At 35.4% G+C, this 18434-nt stretch overlaps 2 protein-coding genes across 35 annotated transcripts; both read left to right on the top strand.

The window, feature by feature from the left end:
• The first annotated feature begins 370 nt into the window (after positions 1-370).
• Positions 371-6258, top strand: LOC110912026 (transcriptional corepressor SEUSS). Of its 2 annotated transcripts, none has more exons than XM_022156694.2 (10): positions 371-704; positions 1433-2290; positions 2364-2483; positions 2661-2709; positions 3237-3451; positions 3531-3599; positions 3688-3785; positions 3998-4091; positions 5316-5385; positions 5470-6258. In XM_022156694.2, exons 2-10 carry the CDS (start codon positions 1433-1435, stop codon positions 5898-5900), a joined length of 2004 nt encoding a protein of 667 aa, XP_022012386.1. In that variant the 5' UTR covers positions 371-704; the 3' UTR covers positions 5901-6258. The 2 variants fall into 2 exon arrangements, with proteins under 2 accessions (XP_022012386.1, XP_022012385.1); XM_022156693.2 differs by having other exon boundaries at positions 484-704; positions 1325-2290.
• Positions 6259-10248: 3990 nt separating this feature from the next.
• LOC110912028 lies at positions 10249-17145 on the top strand. 33 transcript variants are annotated; one of them, XR_004882350.1, is made up of 15 exons: positions 10249-10396; positions 10515-10702; positions 10780-10815; positions 10922-10958; positions 11526-11609; positions 11685-11800; positions 11876-11991; positions 12290-12448; positions 12563-12631; positions 12860-13011; positions 13420-13496; positions 13580-13703; positions 13784-13990; positions 14512-14890; positions 16419-16733. XR_004882350.1 is itself a non-coding variant. In XM_035984720.1 (8 exons), the coding sequence occupies exons 1-6, from the start codon at positions 10394-10396 to the stop codon at positions 13581-13583; spliced, it is 540 nt and encodes a 179-aa protein (XP_035840613.1). In that variant the 5' UTR covers positions 10271-10393; the 3' UTR covers positions 13584-13703; positions 13824-13990; positions 14512-14889. The 33 variants fall into 33 exon arrangements, 3 of the variants coding, with proteins under 3 accessions (XP_035840613.1, XP_035840614.1, XP_035840611.1); XR_004882355.1 differs by lacking the exon at positions 11876-11991 and having other exon boundaries at positions 11526-11551; positions 11743-11800; XR_004882352.1 differs by lacking the exon at positions 11685-11800.
• The last annotated feature ends 1289 nt before the right edge of the window (positions 17146-18434 follow it).

Here is an 18434-nt window from a genome sequence, read left to right as displayed (position 1 = left end):
GAACTACAAGCTTTTAGGGAAAAACTGACTATTTTAACCTTTAAAGATAATGAAGTTTTTAGTTATGTCCATTTTAGTCATTTTATACATTTTATTAAAAGCTACAGCTACTTTATCAAACACCTAAATATATCTAAAAAGGCTACAACTACCAGCCTCTAACCATCTACCACCAGCTTCTAGCCATTAACCACCAGCTACTTTTGTCAAACATACCATAGTTCTTCACTATAAATATAAACTTGTTAAAATATATAGTTCTTGGTGATTTTCTCTTAAATAAACCCAATAAAATAATAACATTAGTTCAATGATTTATTCCGTCTTTCGGTATCAATAAAACATTCCCAAAATAGAGAACAAGTACGCAAGAAAAAAAGAAACGGAGGCGACTTCATTTGACAAAAAAGAAAAGAAAAAGAAAAAAAAAATTAAATAATCAAAAAAATTAAATCCAATTCAATCCTACTTTCACGTCCGCTGTGAGAGAAACGCTAAAGTCACAGCAACCAACCCCTCTCTCTCCTCTCTTTCTCTCTCTAGACGAACAAGAATCTCCATCGTCTCATTTTCTGCAAGATTAAACAACACTTCACACTGTTAGCAACACACTCGCAAGAAGCACATATACGGAAGCTAAACACTCACGGTGAAGAATAATATCTTCAACAGCAATCAGTTTCACTATTCGATTTGTTATTCTGGTGAGTTTTCTGATTTTGTTTTGTAATTTTGTTCGTATGGTTATTTGCGTATTGTATTAGGTGATATTGAGTGTTTTAGTTTCGTAACCCTAGCTGTTCGTGCTCATTTTAGCTTTTTGAATGATTGAATCGAGTGTTTACACTGTTTGAGTCTCTGATCGAGTGTTTTTGTTGTGCATTTGGCTTGTTAAGTTGTTGAATGGAAGTTTGTTGTGGTTCGGTGTTTTAGAATTCGCGATTTGTGATGTTTGATATTGAAATTGTTTGTGAAATGTGAAGAAATGATGTTGAGATGCCTAGTGTAGTCATTGTGACGGTTTATCAGTTTTGTAGGCGCGTGATATTGTGTTTTAAATTAGTATGTGAATTTGATCTATAAAACTGACTAACTTTTGTAGAGATAACCGCCTGGAGATTGGTGTTTTCGTTATGGTCAAATTCCTAGCTAGTTTTAAGTTTTAAATCATTTTTGGTTTGTGGAGAAATGTTGTTGAGATGCCTACTGTAGTCATTGTCGATTTGTTGTGATACAGTTGGATGGTTTATTGGTTTTATAGACACGCGATATAGTTTTGAAGCAGTATGTGAATTTGATCTATTAAACTGACTAACTATTGCAGAGATTAATGAGCATCGGCTGGAGTTTGGTGTTTTCATTATGGTTAAATTTATAGCTAGTTTTAAGTTATAAATCAGTTTTGGTGATTGACGGTTTGTTTGTTCGAAAGATGGTACCCCCAGGGCCACCAACTCCAGTTCCGTCTTCATTGTTGCGGTCAAATTCAGGTTTAATGGGCGGCCAAGGGTCTCCTCAGCCTGGCTTCTCATCTCTTGTTTCACAACGTACTCAATTTAATGGCCCAAACATGCTTGGAAACGTGTATCAAACTTACGGTAATGGTGGGCTAAGTTCAGGGATCTCTAGCCTCGCGAGTTCTCAAAGGGGTGTTATTGATGCTGGGGATGAGTCCGATACTTTGTCAGTCATAAGAAACGCGTCATTTGTTTCGTCGGATCTGGTAAATTCAAATGCATCGGGTCACATGTCGGTCAACCAAAACTTGTCAGACCAACAGCTTGAACCTCAACACAATAACCGTCAGCATCAGCAGCCGCAATATCAAAACATTCAAGGTGGTGTCGGGCAAGTTAAGTTGGAGCCACAGATGACAACAAACTATCAACAAGTACAAACGACTCAACAGTTGCAAGCTTTACGAAATCTCGGGCCAGTGAAAATGGAACTGCAACATACTCAGTCGATGAGTAACTTACCACCGGTAAAACTGGAGCCCCAACACTCCGACCCGTCATTATTTCTGCAACAGCAACAGCAGCAGCAATTCCTTAACGTATCCAGGCAGTCTCCACAGGCACAAATGAATCTTTTGCAGCAACAGAGATTATTACAGCTACATCAGCAACAACAGCTATTGAAAAACATGCCTCAACAAAGGCCTCCGATGCAACCACAGTTTCAACATCAAAATCTGGCACTAAGATCTCCGGCAAAACCTGTGTATGAACCAGGAACGTGTGCAAGACGGCTAACACATTATATGTATCAGCAACAACATAGGCCTGAAGTAAGAATGTTACAAATATGTATTGTAGAGTAAGATTATTTCTGGTTCTGAAAATGGTTTTTATGTCTTGTAGGACAATAGCATTGAGTTTTGGAGAAAATTTGTGGCTGAGTACTTCGCTCCTAACGCAAAGAAGAAATGGTGCGTTTCTTTGTACGGAAGTGGACGCCATACTACAGGAGTTTTCCCTCAGGTCAGTTTTTAGCGACACTTTGATTACTTCAGTTAATATCGAAATTCCTCGTATCTTCTATGATTGTGGGTTCCATATAGAAGGTAGTAACTTTCTGAAGATAGGTTCAGTTTCATGTTCTTATCAATGTTAAATGATAATTAACAATGAGTGAAATATCTGTTTGTGGTGATGCAGGACGTATGGCACTGCGAAATATGCAATAAGAAGCCAGGCCGTGGATTTGGCAAGTCTCTTGTTGTTAGCATTTCAGTTATTTACTTGTTATACAGTTAAAATTATCTTATTTACTTGTTATATGTACAGATGATCATTTATTCATTCGTTTCAGTTAGCTGTTATACAGTTAAAATTATCTTATTTATTTGTTATATGTACAAATGATCATTTATTCATTCGTTTCAGTTAGATGTAAACTGCACATAGCGACCCTTAATAGATCACTGAGTTTTTGTATTAAACCAAACAGTAGATTAATGTTAGGATTTTTAATTAAGGTCAGATTCTAATACCTGTTATTTATAATGTATGCTGTATACTTGATTAGTTTTATCACAACCATCTAAGTTCAACTGACTTTAGAGGGGGCAGTTACTTATGAATGGGTTGATTTGGGTAATATATAGTTAAATAAAAAAAAGTAAATGGGAATGTATTGTTGTCAACCTACTAAATCGCTTAATTCACAAAGTTATATTAATAGTTTAGCCTAGTTTTGTTGTATCTAATGTATGAAGATTGATTTACTTTCAGAGGCGAATGTTGAAGTTCTGCCGAGGCTTTTCAAAATAAAGTATGAAAGCGGTACTTTGGAGGAACTTCTTTACGTTGATATGCCGAGAGAATATCAAAATTCATGTGGACAAATAGTTCTGGACTATGCAAAAGCTATACAGGAGAGTGTTTTTGAGCAACTACGCGTTGTTCGTGATGGTCAACTAAGGATAGTTTTTACTCCAGAGTTGAAGGTTAGATGATGTCAACAAGTCTCTTGTTGTACAAGTGCTTGAGTTGAGTAGTTATTATTTACTTATGAATTCTTTGCAGATTTGCTCTTGGGAATTCTGTGCTCGCCACCATGAGGAGCTTATTCCTCGGAGATTATTGATACCACAGGTTTATTGTCAAACGTATTTTGCAGTGTGTTTAGTTTATTGTGGATCAAAACATCGTTAAAATGAGGTGTTGTTGGCTTTGTTTGCAGATTAGCCAGCTTGGTAGTGCAGCTCAGAAGTACCAAGCTTCTACCAATAATGCTCCGTCTAATCAGTCTGCACCTGACTTGCAGACCAATTGCAATATGTAAATCTCTTCATCCCCTTATTTGCATAATATCAACTTAGCTATTGTCTAACTGATCTTATGCTAATGAAATTTAAAAGAAAGACAAAGGAAAGCCCATCAAGTTAATTTGATACAAAATAATCTAATTATCCAACACAGACTGATCATCGTATGTGTTTCATTTTTCAAACTCTATGGCTAGATCTAAGAGTTTTAGTTGTACGATTCAGGTTTGTTGCTTCAGCTCGTCAGTTGGCGAAAGCATTGGAAGTTCCGCTGGTAAATGATTTGGGATATACAAAGAGATATGTACGGTGTCTTCAGGTAATAAATACTCTGGTCAAATTTGTAGATACAATCACACTCCATTTTCTAGTCTCATCACTTACACTGTCATGACTGCACTTGATGTCAATCCATATCCTAATCGAGTATGATACTGTATCATATTTTTGGGGTGGGTGGATATAATGATGTAATCATGCCATATGCCCATTGTGGGATTTGAACTTAAAATATGCTTCTGAGCAATTCCAGTGTGTCAACTAGTTTATGGTTATGATTAGAGTAAATTACGTTTTTGGCCCCTGTGGTTATATCACTTTTTACTATATTAGCCCAAAATAAGAATTTTTAACATATCTGCCCCCATGGTCTCTATAACTAACCATTTTGGCCCCATGATCTCTAGACTTGGGGGCCAAAATGGTTAGTTATATAGACCATGGGGGCAGATATGTTAAAAAATCTTATTTTGGGCTAATATAGTAAAAGTGATATAACCACAGGGGCCAAAAACGTAATTTACTCGTTATGATTATTATCTTTATTATTTGATCACATATACGTATAGCTAGTTACAAAATGCACAATGTTGTGAAGTTGCTAAAATAAATGTAAGATCTTTTAAGATGTACAACCTCTCGCGCTTACTTTTTGTTTGATCAAGTTTCTAGTTTATACTGTTAGGTTGCCCAACAGGACCAAGGTTTTGTTTAGGTTACATATAGTTTTACGGGTGTCGGATTAATTCTATATGATCACCAGCTTGAAGGGGAGTGTTAGATTGTAAATAGTCCAATGGGCCTTAGGGTTTAGTTTAGGATACATTTAGGGGTGTAAACGAGTTGAGCCAAGCCGGGCCCGACTAGGCTAGAGGTCGAGTCATCATGCTTTTATGAAAGCTCGAGGTCGGCTTGGTTTGCGCCTACTTTTTTGAGATTGAGCTCGGCTCGAAAGTAAAACCCAAGAGCTCGAGTTCGGCTCGAGGTAATTTGAGAACATTTTTAAATGAGCCAAAGCTCGGCTTGCCAATGTTAATTATTAGTAGGCATATTATATATAAAAAATAACATGAAATCTGTTGGGCTCGCGAGCCTAAACAAGCTTTGTATGTAAAGGCCAGGCTCGGCTTGTTTGAGCTTTTTAACGATCCGATCCCGAGTAGCTCTCGAGCTGCTCCGCCACATACAAGTTTCATGTTCTTATCTCTGATTACACACACAAATGCACATGATTATCTTTAATTGACATTGTACATCTATGCAGATATCAGAAGTGGTTAACAGTATGAAAGATCTGATCGATTACAGTCGAGAAACCAACATCGGACCAATGGGTAAGATCATTTACGACATCATTTAAAGTTTTAAACTCCACCGATGAAGGGAATACATTATTAAATCTGCATTTGTTCTGATAGAGTGCTTAGCAAAATTCCCGCGGAGGACGTCTGCTACAACATCTGGATCTCACAGTCAACCGCAACAACCCGATCAACATCAGCAGCAGCAGCAGCAGCAGCAACAAAGTTCCAATGGGGGCGGGCCCACAGTAAATAACTCCAACGCACTACCTATGACTAGTTCCATTGCTGGTCTACTAAACCAAAATTCCTTCAACTCGAGACACCCTCAAATGTCACAAAATGGTGCAAATATGTCCCCTGCGCTTTCTAGTGATGCGGACCCAAACGATCCCCAGAGCTCGGTTCAGAAAATACTACACGAGATGATGATGTCTTCTTCGTCTCCCCAACTTAGTGGAAATGGAATTCGAGGTAATGGTATGAACGGAAGGGATACGGGGTACCAATTGGTTAATAATAATAATCCTCCATTTGATTGGCCATAGATAGATTGACCGACCGGGTATCCAAGCGAATCCCGCATTTCGGGGTATGAATATGAAGGATAGATGATACATATGGTGGGACCAAGTGAATGATGTTGGTCACCCTTTGAGGAAGGGAGGGAATAGAATAGAAATGGCAATTTCCTCTTCGACCTCGTGATTTTGTTTGTCGTGTCGTCTCTGTCTATATTGCTTGTTTTTCGGTGCTAGTTCACATGCCTAATTAACGAGCCGATCTCGCTCTTCTTCTTATCCGGCCTGGCCTGTACAAGTATGTTGAATGTTATAGAATTTAGTGATTTGTTATAACATCTAAACCGGTCTATTAACGATATTGGATTGGCTCGTGTTATGCTTTTACGGGTCTTGAGTTCGAAACCTGACTGACTGAAAAGAAAAGAAAACAATCACAAGATTTTATTGACAACCATAAGCTAAATACTTTAAATACATTATAACATCTAAACCGTCTTCATATGATATTAGTTATCTTAACTAGTAACAAAAGAAACAACCAGACATAAGTACATGATTACAACACAAATTTAAGTAACAAAAGAAACAGCCAGACATAAGTAATGATTACCACTAGGGGTGCAAACCAGCCGAGCGGCTCATGAGCTACTCGATATCGGCTCGAGAAAAAGCTCGAAATGAGCCGAGCCTTATTGAGCCGAGCTTGAGCCTAAAATAAAGCCTGTTTGTTTATCGAGCCCGAGCTCGAGCCTCGCATGTGAAGCTTGTTAGGCTCGTCGAGCCTTATCGAGCCTTAGCGTAAACTAGCCGAGTTGAGCCGAGCTTATTTTAACTTGTTTACAAGCCGATCCCGAACCTAAAAATAAGCTTATTGAGTAATAGATAGTAAACGAGCCCGAGTCCGAGCTTCACTTATCGAGCTCACGAGCCTAAAAAGTCTATTATTTATATTATTTTTTATTTAATATATTAATTAATAGATGATAAACGAGCCGAGCCCGAGCCGAGCTCGAGCTTGAGAAAATACCAACGAGCCGAGCTCGAGCTCTCATAAGTTAATCGAGCTCAAACTTGAGCCTGGTCGAGCTCGAGCTCAGGCTCGGCTCGGCTCGTTTGCACCCCTAAATTTACAACACAAATTTGGGCAATGTGTTGGAAAATCCAACCATTAGTGGCATATTCCTTGAGATCATGCTTGATATTATTGCTGTAACATCCCAAATTTAGATTTGCAATAAAGCAATAACGGTTATAACTTGTGAAATGGAGAAAAGTTATGAATTTTGTGACATTAGAGCATTTCCATTGGAATCTTCTTCTCCATTTCTAAAAAATCACCCTCAAGTATAAACCATATGCTTGTGGTACAAACCAAAATGCTTAAGATACCAATGGAAAACTTACATTACTACAGTCTTTAAATTTTAGAGATGTAGATAGTTGATCTGTCTATATATAAAGATTCACTATAGTAAAATCTGTATATTTGAAGGTGGAGAAGAAAAACAGGAGGAATCTTAAATATTTGGAGATGTAGATGGAAATTCGGATGGAGGATGAGAAATCTCTAAAATTTGGAGATGGAGACTCCAATGTGAATGCTTTTAGTGATTATTTAACTAAACGTGAAAAAATAAATGTAATTGAAGTAAAAAATGGTAAAAGTATCAAAGATACTAGTGGCATACAATATATAAGGGTAATTAACCTTAACTATTATTTATATTTATATTTATTTATTTATATTTATATTTATTTATTTAAACTTTATATTATTTTGTTAATTTTTATTTCATTATTATTTACAATAGTATTATCTATATTTTGTTTTTCTTTTATAAGTTTTAAAATACGATGTTTTATAAAGTCTTGAACATGCCGTTGCCACATGTTAATTTTATCTACGTCTCATTATAAATTTTACTCTTAATCGAGTTGTTTATCTATATATTAAAATTCATGGGTCATGAATATTAACAAGAATTTTATGTTATTTTATTTATTTTATAATTTGCTTAATATAATAATTATTATCTATATATTAAAATTCATGGGTCATGAATAGTGACAAAAACTTTATATTATTTTATTGAGTAAATTACAAGTTTTATCCTTTATGTTTACACCAAATTGCAGGCGCTGTCCTTTTTTCCAAAAGTTTACAGGCGGTGTCCTTAATCTTCCAAAATCTTGCACGTTATGTCCTTTAGACCAAACCCAGTTAGATTTTTTGGTTAAATCTGGTCATGTGCAATTTTATATTATTTTATTGAGTAAATTACAAGTTTTGTCATTTTTGTTTACACGAAATTGCAGGCGCTGTCCTTTTTTCCAAAAGTTTACAGGCGGTGTCCTTAATCTTCCAAAATCTTGCACGTTATGTCCTTTAGACCAAACCCAGTTAGATTTTTTGGTTAAATCTGGTCATGTGCATTGCACATGAGGGCATATTTGTCTATTCACATTTCAAGGGGCTATTTTGTAAAAAAAAATTCAAGGACTATTTATACAAATTGAGAAACAAAAAACAAACATAAACTTATTTGCCGGCGACTTTCTCTTCCGGCAACCTTCTCTTCTCTCCGTCACAATCTCCGGCATCCTTCACACTGGTTCAAACCGGATTTACATATCTAATTTACAGATCTAAATCTCCAACTCACCAATATAAACTCATCACAAACGAACACATTAAACAACTGCATTCCAATTATCAAGTCACCGGAATAAACTTGTATCTATCACAATGTCTACATAACCATCTGTGTACCAAAATTCTAACTTCAGATATTTATCAATCTCATTCAACGTCAGTATCAAAAACCCTAACTGCAGCCTTTATAACACATCACCTTAATGAATTAATAATATTCATCAGCTTAACACTCTGACATACCTTGTCAAACTCCGGCAACCTTCTCCTCTCTCCGTCATAATCACCGGCATCCTTCACACCGGTTCAAACCAGATTCCTCTTATTCCAATTCCTTTCATTGCCGGTCTGTTTCACTGTTTCAAACTCCGAATTCAGATTCAACAACAAATTTAATGCCGCTTTCGTTTCCAATTCGTGCCCTAAATCGGTTACCGAAACCCTAGAGGTTTTATAAACGCGACTACATTTCACTGAGAATCAATTACTTGTGAGAGTTGTTTCCTTTATAGAATTCTGATTTGGATCTGTAATTATTGATCAGTAGATCTTGATTTTGGAGAATTAGCGTTTTGAGTTGTGGATGTATGGTAGAGAGGTGGAACTTTAATCGTGGTGTGTTTGTTTGTGTTGAGAGAGAGAGAGAGAGTTACTTTTTTAATATATGAATTAATCCCTTAATAATAAGTTATTTACACAATAACCCTTGGAAAGGTGAAAAGACAAGTATGCCCTCATGTGCAAGGCACATGACCATGTTTAACTAAAAAATCTGACTGAGTTAGGCTCAAAGGACAAAACGTGCAAGATTTTGAAACATAAAGTACAAAACTTGTCAACTTTTGCGCTAAAAGACAGCGCCTGCAATTTGGTGTAAACACAAAGGACAAAACTTGTAATTTACTCTATTTTATTTATGTGTATTTTGTTATTACTATTATTATTATTATTATTATTATTATTATATTAAAATTCATGGGATTTATAATACTATTATCGATATTTTGTTTTTTTTTCCTTTTATAAGTTTTAAAATACGATGTTTTATAAAGTCTTGAATATGTCGTTGTGACATATTATTATTATCATTATAAATTTTACTTAAAAACGAGTTGTTTATCTATATATTAAAATTCATGGGTCATGAATATTAACAAGAATTTTCTGTTATTTTATAATTTATTTAATATAATAATTATTATCTATATATTAAAATTAACGGGTCATGAATGGTAACATAAACTTTATATTATTTTATTTATGTGTATTTTATTTTTATTATTTATAATATAATAGTATTATTGATGCTTTGTTTTTTTATAAGTTTTAAAATACAATGTTTTATAAAGTCTTGAACATGTCGCTGCGACATGTTAATTTTATTTATGTCTCATTATAAATAAGAAGAATGGTATAGTAGACGTTACACGATTTAAGTTTGAAAAATATTGAAATATAAAACTTACCTAAAATTTTATATTTCAATTCAAAAATCACGTAATTCACATATTTAAAAAGGGAAAATATATATATATATATATATATATATATATATATATATATATATATATATATATATATAAACATGATAAATAAGGGCTGATGTGTCATGATATAAGGGCTTGGAAAATGATCTGGCATCACCTAAGACAACCTAGATTTTGGTTTTGGCTCCAAAACCATGGGTCAAAAACTTGTGTATATGGGTTGACGCGGGATCCGTATCATGTTATTATGACCCGACTTCAACTTTTTTCACTTCCCTTAGAAACCCTAATTTTTATCTCCATCCTTCTGGCCGTTCATTCTCGCAAGGAATCAAGACTTCATAATCACCAAGAACCGCATCCACAATCAACATAATATGGTATTATTAATTGATTCTTGCTTCCAATTTCTTATTCTCCTTATGTTTCTTAACTTCTACAAGTTTTTTTTTTCAAAGTTTAGAATTTTGTTGTTTTTCGAATGGGGGGTTTTGATAGGAAGAGAGAGAGAGAGAGAGAAAGGCGGTGTCGAAGGCACGGTGCCGGCCTTTCTTCTCAACTCTGCTAGGTTTCCGGCACTATGTCAGATTTGTCACTTTGTTCCGATCACCCGAAGACAAGTAATCGCTAGGGTTGGGTTCCGGCACTGTGTTCAGATCCTCAACTATCTAGGGTTTCGGCAAACTGTAAGTTTTTTGTGCTTCCCGTGCTGTTTTAATAGAGTGTTGTTGTTAATTAGTTTATTATGCATGTGTTGTGTTAGAAATTTGTGGCAGTGCCGACTTTGGTATCGATCTTGGTAAGCTTTCTATCTATCATGATTATCTAGATCCATCCTTTGATTTTCGAAACTTTAAAAATGGTTTTGTTTGTTTTGTGTTTCAACAACCGGATTTTGTATTCAGCGTTTCCAAATCGAGTTTGGTTCATGCTTAAAACCAGGTTACTTCCCAATCTCGACCAGTTTTTTCATGCACCTCTTTCCTATTTTTTATTTACAATTTGACAAATTTTGCAATTTTTTATCCGAATATGAGATTTAGTCTTTAGGGTTATCAGCTAATAGTGATGCTTTCAGTAGTGATTATTTATTAACATGTGGTTTGGGGTTGTACTGATTCTAAAGTGATGTTACTTCATTGGATTTAATATGTGTATACCACATGCTCGATGAAATGCCTTTGGGTATCTAAGATGATTCTGGCACTTGTGATCCTTTGTTAATCTACATGTTGATAGTTAACACAACATCGGTTACAGTCTGCTATTACACATATTCAAATGTTTAGTTTTGTGCTTAAGTCTTCCATTGAAATATATGTTTTGGGGAAATGGAATTATCATTAACTATTCTATATTTGAGTTTTCAATTATTAGTTTTTGTCTTCTATATTGAAAGAATCAAGTTTTTTTCATGGAAAACTTTTAATGGATTTTTGTTAATTTAATATTCCATTACAAATCCTATCTACAATTTCTTATTTTTAACTTTTTTTCTCAACTTTACAGTGAGGTCGCTTGATGGAGAATGGAAGGTTACGCTTGGAGGGCCAATAATAAAACCCAAAGAAAGCTCATTTATAGAGCTAAAAGGTTTCAAAGCTGATCATTTTACAACACAAATTGTTTATGTTATCATCTTGAAGCAACTAAATCTGTTGTGTAAAGGATTATGGATAGGATTTCAAGGGGAGAAATCCACATCTTGAAGCAACTAGAATGGAAGGTTACGCTTGGAGGGCCAATAATAAAACCCAAAGAAAGCTCATTTATAGAGCTAAAAGGTTTCAAAGCTGATCATTTTACAACACAAATTGTTTATGTTATCATCTTGAAGCAACTAAATCTGTTGTGTAAAGGATTATGGATAGGGGTGTAAACGAGCCGGCCCGAGCCTGACTTAATTGAACTTTATATTGAGTCTAAAATATGGGGTGATAGCCATCGGTATAGAGGATCTGGTGAGTACATTCAGGTGGGTATCATAACACTATAACATTCGAGGGTTGCAAGTTGTTAGCAGGCTGAGTAGAGAATTAAGTAATGTTAAAAAAGCCGCTGGAATGGATTCCGATGTGTGAAGTGGGTATGTGACAAAATTTGAAATGGGGCTGCAAAAGATTAGAATATCAGGTTTTGAGAAGCCTGATATGCAAGGAATCACCGCATATATTGTCTAATATTACTCAATAACATATATTGTCTTCTCTATATTACTCTTATACATTTTTTTTATTCAATAGTTTGTTACTAATTCGTCTAAATTCGTACAGGATGAAGTTGTAAAGGTATCACCGCACGCTCGGGCAATTAGGGATGTAGAAGACGAAGAATTACGAAGCTTTTTCTATGGAATGTCTCCATGGCAGTTTATGCTTATGGTTGCTGCAAGCTCTGTTGGCGAGGAGCTTTTCTACCGAGTTGTCGTTCAGGTCACAAATTACATATTCACATCTTTAATGTACTACTGTATAAACACTTGTCAAAACTACGTCGTTTTAGTGTGAAATTTATTTATATGTTTTTCTTTGCTTGAAACGATACAGGGAGCGTTCTCAGATGTTTTTCTAAGAAGCACTGAGTTAGTAAAAAATGCACGCGGAATGGCCTCACTGGTACAACCACTTTAACTTATGAGAAAATTACCAAATTAACTCTATGATCATTTCAGATTAACAGTTTCATGCATAAAGTCATGAGATACGCTAATCTTTGGTCGTATATCTACTTTCACTTGCCTAAATCCTACATATTTTCATTCTATACACCAATAATAATAAATTTGCAAGTCTATACACGAAGAATTTTGAAACAAAATAAAATCTTATATGATATACTGACAGCATGAATTGACACGTGAGTTTTCCGATAACGGGTTCGGTTGCGAAAAATTGTGAAATGAAACAAAGATGTAAGGTTTTTCATTCAGTTGATGCAAGTAGAAGTGAAGATGGGACCCATAAAATGGTGAACATATCATATATGCCAGAAAGTGGTAAGATCAAGTACAACTCAATATTGTAGGTGGTGTTTGGATGTCACATATTGGAACTGTTTTTTAGATTAAAAGTTCTTTAATGTTTGGAAAAACAAATTTTGGTTATTAATGAGTTTGGGTCAAATAAAATTGGCTATTCTACCGTTGTTCTAATCTTAAATGAGATTATTTTACTCTTAATCTTGCAAAACCAACACATAGTGCTACTGTTCGATTAACTCCTCCCTGTTCCAAAAGGCACATATGATGGTTTTCTAATTTCGACCCATGTTAATTTGGAAACATTTTCAACGCAAAAGTGTTTGCTTCCTCTTTTTTTGAAAGATGCAGTGATGCATAAGTATTATAATCAAACCGGAATATATCTTTGTAATAGTCATTTAACAAAGATTCTTGCTTTATCAGGTCTCTTATTGCCAACCTGTCTGCTGCCAACTGCTACAAGTCAGAGCACTTAAAGCGTCTGGAGAACTGGGCACTCGGTACTGATTCCCGACTCCATTTTTTTAAATATTTCTGTGTCTCCAGACATCTTTCAGTTTGCTAAGATAAACAATTTTGACAGTTGAAAAGGCCAAATACATCTATATTGCTGGCTTTTTCCTCACGGTGTCTCCTGAATGTGATCTTGAACCTGTAGCATACGAGTTTTTCACCCAAGCATGTATATTGTATGAAGAATAAATTCGGTAAATTATACTTCATATCCCACTCCAAACTTTTAATATGGGATGCTTTATTTCATATTATTTGTGGTTTTGAATGATAGGATTCGAAGGCAATGCTAACCACACTATAACTTATCATAGTGACTCTGCAACGGATGTACACGTTTGGTGTCGGGAAAGGGGATACTTTGACCCACAAGGCCATATTATGGTAGTATTATGCAAAACTCTTGAAGAAGCCTGAGTAGTGCTGAACTTTTTATGCCTGTTCACATCTGTTCTAGGTTGAGGATCAAGGATGGTGAGAGGTACATGATCATCGTCACTCATTTGATTGTCTTTTGTTAGATGTGTCAGTTCCGTAAAATTAGGTTGTTTTGAGTTTTCCGAAGGGTCAAAGGGGTAAAGTTTTAAAAGTTGAGCTAAACTGGAAATGGGCTGAAATATACCCCAAAGTGTTTTTAAATGCTTAAAACCTCCAAATGGTTTTATTAAAATTTAAAAAATAGACAATACAGCCTGAGTCATTTTGAGTTCTCCAAAGGTAAAGCGCGTTAAACTTCTAAGAACTTGAGCTAAAATGAACATGGTTTGAGAGTCACCTAAAGTATTTTTAAATGGTTATAACCTCTTATCATTTTAATAAAATTGAAAAGGGACAAAAGTGTCTCGCCGAAGCTATGTGGAACCATGTTTAAGTAATGATCCGTTTTGACATAATACCCTACCCCCCAGAATGTCGCCTTTTTTCTTCCCTTAATGAATCTTGGTTTTTGAGGTCAAATCATATTAGTTGAGCCTAAATTAAGTTGTTTTGTGTCTGGTGTAGAGTATTACTCTGTTTGAAGCATGCCTTAAGAATCGTAAACGCTGCTCAACAAATAGCAAATGGAACAAGAGGTAGCAGCGGGTCAGTCATCCTCTTTATCCTCTTTATCGGGGCTATGTTTGTAGTTCTTGAATCTTTTCTTTATATTGTAAGTAATATATTATTATTAAAAATATCATGTGCATTGCCTACTTTTAGGAATGTCATTAGTGTACATTTGGTTGTAAGAAGGCTAGAGGAGGTTTGTATGAGCTTTTTTTTCTATTATTATTTTAGTCCTATTTTTTGTACTGTATATTTACTCTCTATCTTGTACTGCACGTGAGGATGAAATGGGTATTAGTGAGCATAAGATAAATCCCAACACTTGCTTTACTAGGTTTTATGTTTTATAGCTATATTGAGCCGAATCGATGACACACACACACACACACACACACATATATATATATATATATATATATATATAGGACAAAGATCCGTTAGGAACCACCGTTTATTGCGAGAACCGCGAGAACCAGTGTGAAGACAAACAGTAATACCTAAAAAAATCTAAAAAACACCCAAAAATTTTTTTTTATTTTTTTACTATTTTTTATATAAAAATCGCTACTTTTAGTATCCAAAAAAAAATTTTTTTTTTTTTTTTAGCATTTTAGCTTGGGGGGGGGGGGGGGTGGGGGGTTTAGGTTTTGGGGGGGGTGGGGGGGGGGGGGTTAGGTTTTTTTTAGGTTTTTTGAGGGTTTTAGTTTTTAGCATTTAGCTTGGGGGGGGGGGTTAGGTTTTTTTTTTGGGGGGGGGGGGGTGGGGGGGTTTAGGTTTTTGGGGGGTGGGGGGGTGGGGGTTAGGTTTTTTTTGGGGGGGGGGGGTGGGGGGTTTAGGTTTTTGGGGGGTGGGGGGGTGGGGGTTAGGTTTTTTTTAGGGTTTTTTTTAGCTATTTTAGCTTGTGTTCACATTGGTTCTCGCGGTTCTCGCAATAAAGGTGGTTCTCGCATGAACCTTACCCTATATATATATATATATATATATATATATATATATATATATATATAGGGGGCTGCTAGAATGAGAACCACATTGAGTTGTAAGAACCGTGAGAACTACACCCCACGGAGCGCCGTTCGCCATGATTTTTTTTTACAAGTAGATGTGTGTATTATAAACACAACCGTAAAAAATCATGGCGAACGGCGCTCCGTGGGGTGTAGTTTTTTACACCACAAGTTTGGTGTTTTTTAATTTTTTTTCTTTTTTCTTTTTTTTTTCACCAAACTTGTGGTGTAAAAAACTACACCCCACGGAGCGCCGTTCGCCATGATTTTTTACGGCTGTGTTTATAATATACACATCTACTTGTAAAAAAAAATCATGGCGAACGGCGCTCCGTGGGGTGTAGTTCTCGCGGTTCTTACAACTCGAGGTGGTTCTCATTCTAGCGGCTCCCTATATATATATATATATATATATATATAGGACAAAGATCCGTTAGGAACCATTCTTTATTGCGAAAACCGCGAGAACCAATGTGAACACAACCAAAAATGCCTTAAAATAGCTAAAAAACACACAATTTTTTTTTAATATTTTTCATGTTAAATATGCTACTTTTAGTAGCAAAAAAAAATTTATTTTTAAAAACTTTTTAGATTTTTTTTATTTTTTTAGATTTTTTAGGTTTTTTAGGGGTTTATTTTTTAGCATTTTAGCTTGGGGGGTGGGGTAGGTTTTTTTAGCTATTTTAGGTTGTGTTCACATTGGTTCTCGCGGTTCTCGCAATAAAGGTGGTTCTCACATGAACCTTACCATATATATATATATATATATATGTGTGTGTGTGTGTGTCTGTTCTTTATATTGATGGTCTAATATATTTTAGGGTCTGCTACTGTATTGTGTCAATTTTCTAGATATGTGTAATAAAAGAGCAATTTTCCATGAAGATGCCAATGGAGAGCTAATGAAAGGTATTTTGAAAAAAAGAGATTATGGTCTCAAAAGTAGTGGCTGAAGTCGAAGTTTGAGCATCTTGTGGATTAGTAATAAAGCCAAACATGTGCATGATCGGGGTTTATGCAATGTGCAGTATGTTTTGGTGTTTTCTTATGTAATTACCGAATGTATTGACCGTTGAGCTTGTAGCTTTTTCCTGTATCCTCTAATTTTCTATTTACATATATATGAATTGTCATTCAATAAATAATTTACGTCTTTTGTTTGGAAAAGGAGCAAACTGGTATTTTTACATCTGCCTAAAGGACCTGTTTTACTAAAAAGCACTTGCATACGAAGAAAGATAGATGTAAAGGATCGTGCAAGAGTCGAAGAGGCTGAAAAGGGAAGCCATGAAGAATTCAAAGTAAACATATGGACATGGTACCATGGGCGAAGTATAGTGGGGGCGGGAGGGGGCGGTCGACCCCCGGAACTTTTCGCTCAGTAATGGAGAGTATGTAGTTTTCGTATAGAAATTTTTGGGTATATACGTTTTCGACCCCCCGTTTTATAGAAATTTTTTGGGTATATATACGTTTTCGATCCCCCGGTCGGAAATCTCAAGCTTCGCCACTGGTACACACGTTGAATATTTCGTTATTTGGATTAAAGACGTTGAGTATTTCGTTATTATTTTGTTTACCCATGGTCTACATAGTTTGCACTTTTCTTTGATATGCCTCAGTATTGCTAACCCGTTTTATACACTTGTGAGTATTTAAAATTAAATTTTTCTACCCGGGAAGCATTCCCGGGTGATAACCTAGTGTTATATAAATGTAACCTACTCTTTCAATTAAGTCATTCAAACCTTTTTTTTTTTTTTTTTTATCTCTCTAAAGTAACTAAACTTTAATTTAGTGTTTTATTAGTATGTAATTACCGGGTCACCAAGTTATCACTTTTTTATTTATTTTCTTTTAGTTCTTATGTGTCTATTTTATATATGTTAAGTTGATTTTATAAAATCAAAACATAATGTAAACCTCCCAACCACCATGAACTCTTCAAACATTCGATCTAGCAAACCATGGACAACACCTTAAACCTTCAAATTCCTCCCAACCCACATGAAATTGCCCAATGAAACTATAATTAGCTTTCTTTCAAATAAGCTATAAAAATAAAGTAATGTCTTTACAGTATGAACAAAAAATGAAGTACACATAAAAGAGGCCTTTGTTGGACCTCTTTACTTTCCAGTGAACATCTTGTTCGTCATGAGAACAAAGAAGTTCTTCCATGCGCCCAAAAAAGTCGCTCCGATGATGGAAAATCTCGCCATCATATCCAGGATGTTTCTACCTCTTTTTCCTTCTCACAACTCCTCTCGTGTGTCCCGTCAATCTCCGGCGACGCTCGACATCATCTCCAGAAAAATCTTGAGTCGTTTCATAGTTTTCATTTAACGTTTCGAATGATGTACTTTTTTATTTGATGATTGGGGAAACTAATGTTTTATAAATTCATCATAATAAAAAATTTAAAATTTTCTATGAAACCTGAAACATCATCAATGGTAACCTAATAATTGCATAGCATTAAAACAACAAATGAAACTCTAGTGACTTTAGAGAGAGAAAAAGTTTTGGAAGAGTTGGTAAATTTTGGTTACATTTCTACAAAGTTACCCAATCCAAAAATCACAAACTTAGATGTAATTCACATTTATCTTTTATAAATATGGATTAGGATCAAATACAAAGACTTTTAAAAAAACCCATAAAAAACCTAAACACCCACACCACCACCACCACCCAAAAACCTAACCCCCCCCCTCACCCATCCTTTTTTTTTTTTGGTCGAGAGGTGTGGGTGGGGGGGGGGGGGGTTAGGTTTTTGGGTAGTGGTGGTGGTGTGGGTGTTTAGGTTTTTGGTGGTGGTGTAGTGGGTTTAGGTTCTAGGTTATTAGACACTTGTCACACTATAAA

The sequence above is a fragment of the Helianthus annuus genome, chromosome 15 (genome assembly GCF_002127325.2).
Source record: "Helianthus annuus cultivar XRQ/B chromosome 15, HanXRQr2.0-SUNRISE, whole genome shotgun sequence".
Taxonomy (NCBI): Eukaryota; Viridiplantae; Streptophyta; class Magnoliopsida; order Asterales; family Asteraceae; genus Helianthus; species Helianthus annuus.
The sequence above is the reverse complement of the archived record's forward strand: the minus strand, read 5'-3'. Positions and strand labels throughout refer to the sequence as shown.

Excerpts from the sequence above, each read along its gene's own strand:
- LOC110912026 (XM_022156694.2), top strand. The coding sequence starts at position 1,433 with ATGGTACCCCCAGGGCCACCAACTCCAGTTCCGTCTTCATTGTTGCGG. Across the intron at positions 2,484-2,660 it reads CTACAGGAGTTTTCCCTCAG|GACGTATGGCACTGCGAAAT; the intron begins GTCAGTTTTTAG and ends GTGGTGATGCAG. Across the intron at positions 5,386-5,469 it reads AACCAACATCGGACCAATGG|AGTGCTTAGCAAAATTCCCG; the intron begins GTAAGATCATTT and ends TTGTTCTGATAG.
- LOC110912028 (XM_035984720.1), top strand. Across the intron at positions 10,703-12,289 it reads ATCTAGGGTTTCGGCAAACT|GATGAAGTTGTAAAGGTATC; the intron begins GTAAGTTTTTTG and ends AAATTCGTACAG. Across the intron at positions 12,449-12,562 it reads TCTACCGAGTTGTCGTTCAG|GGAGCGTTCTCAGATGTTTT; the intron begins GTCACAAATTAC and ends GAAACGATACAG.